Source organism: Lupinus angustifolius, chromosome LG08 (assembly GCF_001865875.1).
Source record: "Lupinus angustifolius cultivar Tanjil chromosome LG08, LupAngTanjil_v1.0, whole genome shotgun sequence".
NCBI classification, from domain to species: Eukaryota; Viridiplantae; Streptophyta; class Magnoliopsida; order Fabales; family Fabaceae; genus Lupinus; species Lupinus angustifolius.
In genome coordinates this window covers 3,048,023-3,054,410 of record NC_032016.1, presented here as the reverse complement: position 1 = coordinate 3,054,410, position 6,388 = coordinate 3,048,023, and the positions used below count along the sequence as shown (strand labels likewise).

Below are 6,388 nucleotides of genomic sequence, written 5' to 3'. Positions count from 1 at the left end.
CACAAAGGTTCATAAGATTTCATTAACACCCCCTTTAGTCATGACTTACAAAATATTTAAAGAAAACAAACATAAACTCAACTCCATGAATAACATACTAAGAGATAATGATTTTCTCATGGTGTATATGGAGAAAAATGGAGAAGAGAAAAAGAGAAAGAATACATTAACTTTCTTTAGGAGAATTAGTGTAAAAATGAGAGGATGGGGTGGTGTATTTATAGGAGAGTGTCACCCTCTCTCAAATATGAAAATTAATGATAGGAAATATAGCTTTAGGCTAGCTTAGGTGATGTGTTTAATGGTGGTGGAGTAAGGAGATTTGGTGAGTGATTTAGGAGATTTGGTGAGTGATTTAGGAGATTATGGAAGTTTTGACTTTGCTTGTTTCACAAGCCATTGACCCATAATGTGATTAATACTCCGACTTGATTGATGCGACATGATTTCACAATTAAAGTCATGCCCGAGTATTAGCAGGTAACTTCATCCTGAAATATACGATCTACCGATTTAGGTTTTTTGCCCGAAACGTCGAAACTTGAATTTCGAGGTGAAAAATACCTAAATATGAGTTAGGGACAAAATTGGTATCTATTTTGGCTAGAAATAATATTTCGAAGCCAACAGCGAAATCTGAATTCGATTCCGAGTTACGGAACTAAAAAACTGAGCGAAAACTCGATAAAATGACCCGAAATTGTCTCGGAAACTTTTATTCTCCAAAAATCTTGAAAAAATAGGGCAAGAAATAATATTATAATACAAGACTAAAAATAAACTGAGGTTTAGCCTAAAACATTACTGATTAATTTCTATAATTAATTCATTAACAACTAATTGTTTAATTAAACGTGCTCGAAAAAACACGGTGTTACATATAATATCTATAAAGTATCAATATAAAGATTTATACATAGTCATTATATCCTACATTATTTTTTTTTTATTTATATTTATAAGTCAATGTTAATTAAATATGAATGTTGAATGAATGATATACTAATAACATAAAAAAGTCATATCATATCCATGCATATATATATTTTTCTCATTACACAATACAATTTTGACTAAAATATTCTTGACAATAACTTTTTAAATTAACAATATTAGAAGTAAAGAGGAGGGAGTTATTATGATTTGATTACCAAGGGGTTGAGAATGAGTTATTATGATTTGTGCATCTCTAAATGTTTGGGGTTTAGGGAGTAGGGTAAAGAGGAGGGAGTTGAGGAAGTTAATTCAAAAGAATAAGGTGGAGTTTCTTGGTATTCAGGAAATAAAATTGGAGAGGTGCGGTGAATTTTTGTGTTATAATATTTGGGGTAACAATCACTATGAATGGGAGTTTTCTAGCTCTACCGGTAGATCTAGAGGTTTAATTAGTATTTGAGATAACATGGTTTTCTCTAAGAAGACTATGTTGAGGGGTGAGAGTTTTTTAGCCATAATTGGTACATGGCTTGCTAACCCAACTGATTGTTGTATGGTGAATGTATATTTCCCTTGTCAATTAAGTAAGAAAAGGCTCCTATGGGAGAGTTTGTTGAAGTTGAAACTTACATTGGATGTTAATGTCTGGTGCTGTTTTGGAGAATTTAACGCTATTAGGGCGGAGGCTGGAAGAAAGGGGATTTTGGGATTCATTGTACAAAGGATTGTTTGGAATTTAATGAGTGGATTACAAGTATGGTGCAAGATATTGGTAGTTTATTCCACTATCAAGGAAGCATTGGTATGAATTTTGAAGCTAATATTTTCAAAAGTATTGGTGATGAGACTCAAACTAAATTTTGGTCTGATGTTTGGTGTGGTAATCAAAGTCTAAAAAGTTATTTCCCTAGACTGTTTTTGTTGGCTTCTAATAGGGAAGCTTTGATTGCTGATTGTGGGGAGTGGGTGAGAAATGATTGGCAATGGAAGTTTATGTTGAGAATGGTGCTTTTACAAAGGGAGGACTGTCTTGCAGAAAATTTGTACTAGTACATTCTTCCTTTCAAGTGTACTACAGTGGATTTGGATCGGTGGAGATGGGGGTTAGATGATTCTGGTTCTTTTGTTGTTAAGACAGCTTACCTGGAGTCTTTAGCTAATATCTATTCTACCTTGCCTCTCGATAATTCTATGCTTGCTCATGGTAATTATCTTCTTCAGAACTGTTGGAACTCTCATGTTCCTTTAAAGTTGTTATTTCATTTGGAAAATTGGTAAGCGAAGAATAGCTACAAAGGATGCGTTAATTAGACGTAATATTATTCATAGACCAATTGATTTAAATTGTTTGTTATGTCTTCAATATCCTGAGTCGTTAGATCATTTATTTATCTCTTATATTAACTCTATGAATATCTAGTTTGGTTTTTATGTGTGCCGGAAGATTCCAGTGATTATTACTCAGACAATGTCAAATTTTTTGTTGTTTCATGATTCCTATTGGGCCTACAAAAGGAAAGAAAATGTAGAGATTATTATGGTTTGTTGTGGTGTGGTCTTTGTGGGGTATGAGAAGTGAAGTAGCGTTCAATGACAAGAAAATCTCTTTTTTTTAATTGCTTGATTTAGTTCAAGTTACATCTTGGTTTTGGTATACTTGTAGTGGGTAAAACGGCGTTGCCGTTTAGTAAGTGGTGTCTAAATCCTAGATTTTGCATTCTGAAGTCTGAACTTATGTAATTCTAGGATATCTTGAGTGTGATTGTATTGAGATAGCACATCTTCTACTCTTTTAATACATTTCTTTAGCTGTTTCAAAAAATAAAAATAAATAATAGATGATGTACTAGTTATATATAAATTTTTATAATTGTATAGATATTACAATCATTCCCTTGTGAGAAAAATGTATGTTCATTATTCACATTTTATCAACATTCTCTCCGATAAATACAAATGAATGATGGGTAATACATTCTGTATGTATAAATCTTTTATAATGATAGTGAGTAGATATTACACCATTCTCTTAATACAAAAAAAATCAGTCATATTTTTAGATTAAAAAATAATTTAAGAAAGTTTAATAACACAAACAAATTTCGTGAAGTGAACAAACAATTTTCCGAAAAACAGAGAAAATTACCAGCAAAAAAAGGAAGATGGTCTTCTACACGTGTGCAAAGCAACCTCCATCCCGCGTCTTCCATCATACGTTTCAAAATTTTCCTCTTTTCTCCTTCTTTCAATTTCAAAAAGAGAAATATATATTCTTTAATCTTCATTCATACACTAAAATTTATAGAATGATATATTATTTTTATTTAAAAAAACAATCTTAAGAACAGTTAAAATATTAAACAAAAAATAAAAGTACGTAATGCACAATTGCACAGTGTGGGAGACAGTGGGTGCTCTTTTCGATATCCTCGGAACACGACGGGCATTTATCCGATAATCAATGTTAGTGGTAAGGGTAACACCGTAATTTCATCACTAATATAATCCTATACGTATGGCGCACGATAATCTTCCCTACCACGCGTAATAATAAACGTCAGCATTTACCTCTGCTATAAATACCCATCATTTCCTTCACAAATCTAGTCACCTAATCCAAAACTCAGAAGAATTTCAAAAGAAAAAATACAAAGCTTTAACCTCTTTCTCTTGTTTTGCCGGCGACGTTAACTTGCCGGAGAAATGAACATTCCGGCGAGACAGTCTTCGCTATCGATAAACGATGCGCGTCTCTCAAATCATCGCCGTTATGCTTTCCACGAAAACCTTTACATCGAAATGTGCTTAACTTTCTTCTTTTGTAATCTCTTATTGTAGAAGTTATTCCATGCTTGTGAAGTGAAAATGGAATAGAGATTATATAGATACACTAGTTTTTTAAGGAGAGAAAGGTTTTCGGTTTTCCAAGTTTTTTTGTGATTGCAATTTTTGTTTTCTAATTAGATATGCCTCCGATGAAGATCCAACCGATCGACATCGATACTCAGAAACTGAAGGATTTGGTGGTGGTTCGAAACGACGCCGTTAAGCCTGTGTTGAAGTCGCGCCTTAGAAGGTTGTTTGTATTCGACCGGCAGTTTCAGAAAACGACTGAGAAAACTATCTCCGGCGCCGTTGTCGAAACTCCTCAATCCAATAAAGACGTAACCGCCGGAAGTACGATTGAGTTCGAGCCTAGCTCCGTTTGCTTGGCGGAAATGGTTCGGAGTTTCATTGAAGAGAGTAACGAGAAGCAACAGCATACGGCGGCGATAAAATGCGGTCGCAACCGCTGCAACTGCTTCAAAGGAAACGGTAACGATAGCTCCGACGAGGAATTGGACATCTTCGGTATCGGTTTCGATGAATCTGTCTCTTCTAGTTCATTCGGTGACGCTAGCGACACGCTCAAGGTATATAACAAACAAAAATTGCAAAAATCTGAAACTAGTTCATAATTTACATATCTTCAATTTTCAATTAATTCGGTATTTTATCTTATTACAGAGCTTCATTCCTTGTGCGAGTGCTGTAGAAAGAAACCTCTTAGCTGATACATCGAAGATCGTTGAGAAAAACAGCAAAGTGATTAAACGTAAAGACGAATTGAGAAAGATCGTCACTGAAAGCCTTTTATCTCTCGGCTACGATTCTTCAATATGCAAATCAAAATGGGATAAAACCCTAACATACCTCGCTGGTACTATTTTCCCCCAAATTTTACTGCAAATAAAATAAAGCTCCTAAAATGAAAAAAATTAAAGTGAAGGTTATGGTTTTTGTTTCAGGTGAATATGAATATATAGATGTAATTGTTGAAGGTGAGAGGTTGATAATTGATATCGATTTCCGATCGGAGTTTGAGATAGCTCGATCGACGGTTACGTACAAGGCGATCCTGCAATCTCTGCCATGCATTTTCGTTGGGAAATCCGATCGTCTATGTCAGATCGTCACCGCCGTATCGGAGGCGGCAAAGCAGAACCTGAAGAAGAAAGGGATGCACGTTCCGTCGTGGAGAAAGGCGGAGTACATGATGGCCAAGTGGCTCTCTAGCTCGTGCGTTAGGGTGAGTCCATTGCCGCTGTCTTCGTCATCTTCCACCGTGGATGACACGGCCGAGAAGTTGAACGGTGTTTCTGCGGCGGAGAGTGATTGTGGCCAGTTGGAACTGATTTTTGGTGAGAAAATAACTTTGCCGGAAGCTGTTTCCGGTGAGAAGAGCTTGCCGATTTGGAAACCGCCGGCGGTGAAGGTGAAGAGTGTTGAGAGAAGAGTGAAGGTTGTTACTGGATTAGCATCTCTTCTCAAAGACAAACCATAGACCAAAATTTTGTACTTTTTTTGGGAAGAAAAATCGTTCAATGAAAAATGTATAACAAAAAAATTTGGACAAAGTTTTTTCGTTTTTAAAATTTCCACTCTTTTTTATTCCCCTTTTTTCACTACAAGGGGATTATGTAAGAAGCAACTATATATGACCAATCCATGTAAGAAAAATAGCTTAAAGAAATTGAGTACACATAGTTGTTTTAATCTGAGTTAGGATAATCTCCCTTAATGAGAAAGGATGTATCCTTATTTCTGAAATCTTAATGTAGAATTTTTATTAAGTTTGATTAAAAAACTGGGAAGTACTTGAGATGTGGTATATTACTAATTTGGCGTTGGGTTGATTTCTTTGAGGAAGTGTATAGAGGATTTACTTCAGCTTACAACGTTTAGGTCTCTTCAAAGGAGACAGCGGATGAAACTTTCTTAAAATTTCCCCATCTTTCAAGAATAATATTGTATTTCTTTTGTTTAAATTTTCATTTTATTATAAGGCTACGAAAATGTTATATCCTCCTGCAAATTTTTTTACTCACCTATATTATAAAGTGATATTTTATTTAATAAAAATTGGTTTATAAATTAAAGTTATATATACTTAGCAAATTGTATAATTTTATTTCTAAAATATTAAAAGATTTGAAATAACTTAGTAAAGTTAAAACTTGAATTTGATAGAGTAATTAATAAATTTTGTTCGAATATTTTATCATATATTTGAGTCTTTTGCTCAATATTTGTGAAGATTTCCGATAGATTATTATATCATTTGATTTATGTAATGGATCGTACCCAATGTGACAAAAACGTTATTGTTGTAGATATATTTGAGTATTTTATTTCATTATAGAAAGCTGTAGTAACCAGCAGACTAAGCAAAAGAACGCAGGAGCGTGGCATTTAGAAATCAAAAAACAAAAAGCAGGAAATCCGTGAAGAATAAGGTTTTGTAGTGGTATTAGAAGTTAGGGAGCACAATTTTGTGATAAATAACAGATGATAGTGCATAAAGTAATACACATTATAAGATAAAAGATATGTTTCTATTTTTTGTATGTGAACTTACACCACTAATTCTTGTTTATGCATGTTTAATTATTAGGATTGGTAATTTATATTT

General features: G+C 33.9%; 1 protein-coding gene across 1 annotated transcript; it reads left to right on the top strand.

The window, feature by feature from the left end:
* Positions 3,534–5,458, top strand: LOC109354919. The gene is made up of 4 exons (XM_019597738.1): positions 3,534–3,801; positions 3,848–4,349; positions 4,444–4,636; positions 4,725–5,458. Exons 2-4 carry the CDS (start codon positions 3,903–3,905, stop codon positions 5,258–5,260), a joined length of 1,176 nt encoding a protein of 391 aa, XP_019453283.1. The 5' UTR covers positions 3,534–3,801; positions 3,848–3,902; the 3' UTR covers positions 5,261–5,458.

What these genes read in the sequence shown, in the direction of transcription:
- LOC109354919 (XM_019597738.1), top strand. Translation starts at nt 3,903, where the DNA reads ATGCCTCCGATGAAGATCCAACCGATCGACATCGATACTCAGAAACTG. An exon ending in ACGCTAGCGACACGCTCAAG is followed by an intron (nt 4,350 to 4,443) that starts GTATATAACAAA and finishes ATCTTATTACAG; the next exon opens with AGCTTCATTCCTTGTGCGAG. An exon ending in AACCCTAACATACCTCGCTG is followed by an intron (nt 4,637 to 4,724) that starts GTACTATTTTCC and finishes TTTTTGTTTCAG; the next exon opens with GTGAATATGAATATATAGAT.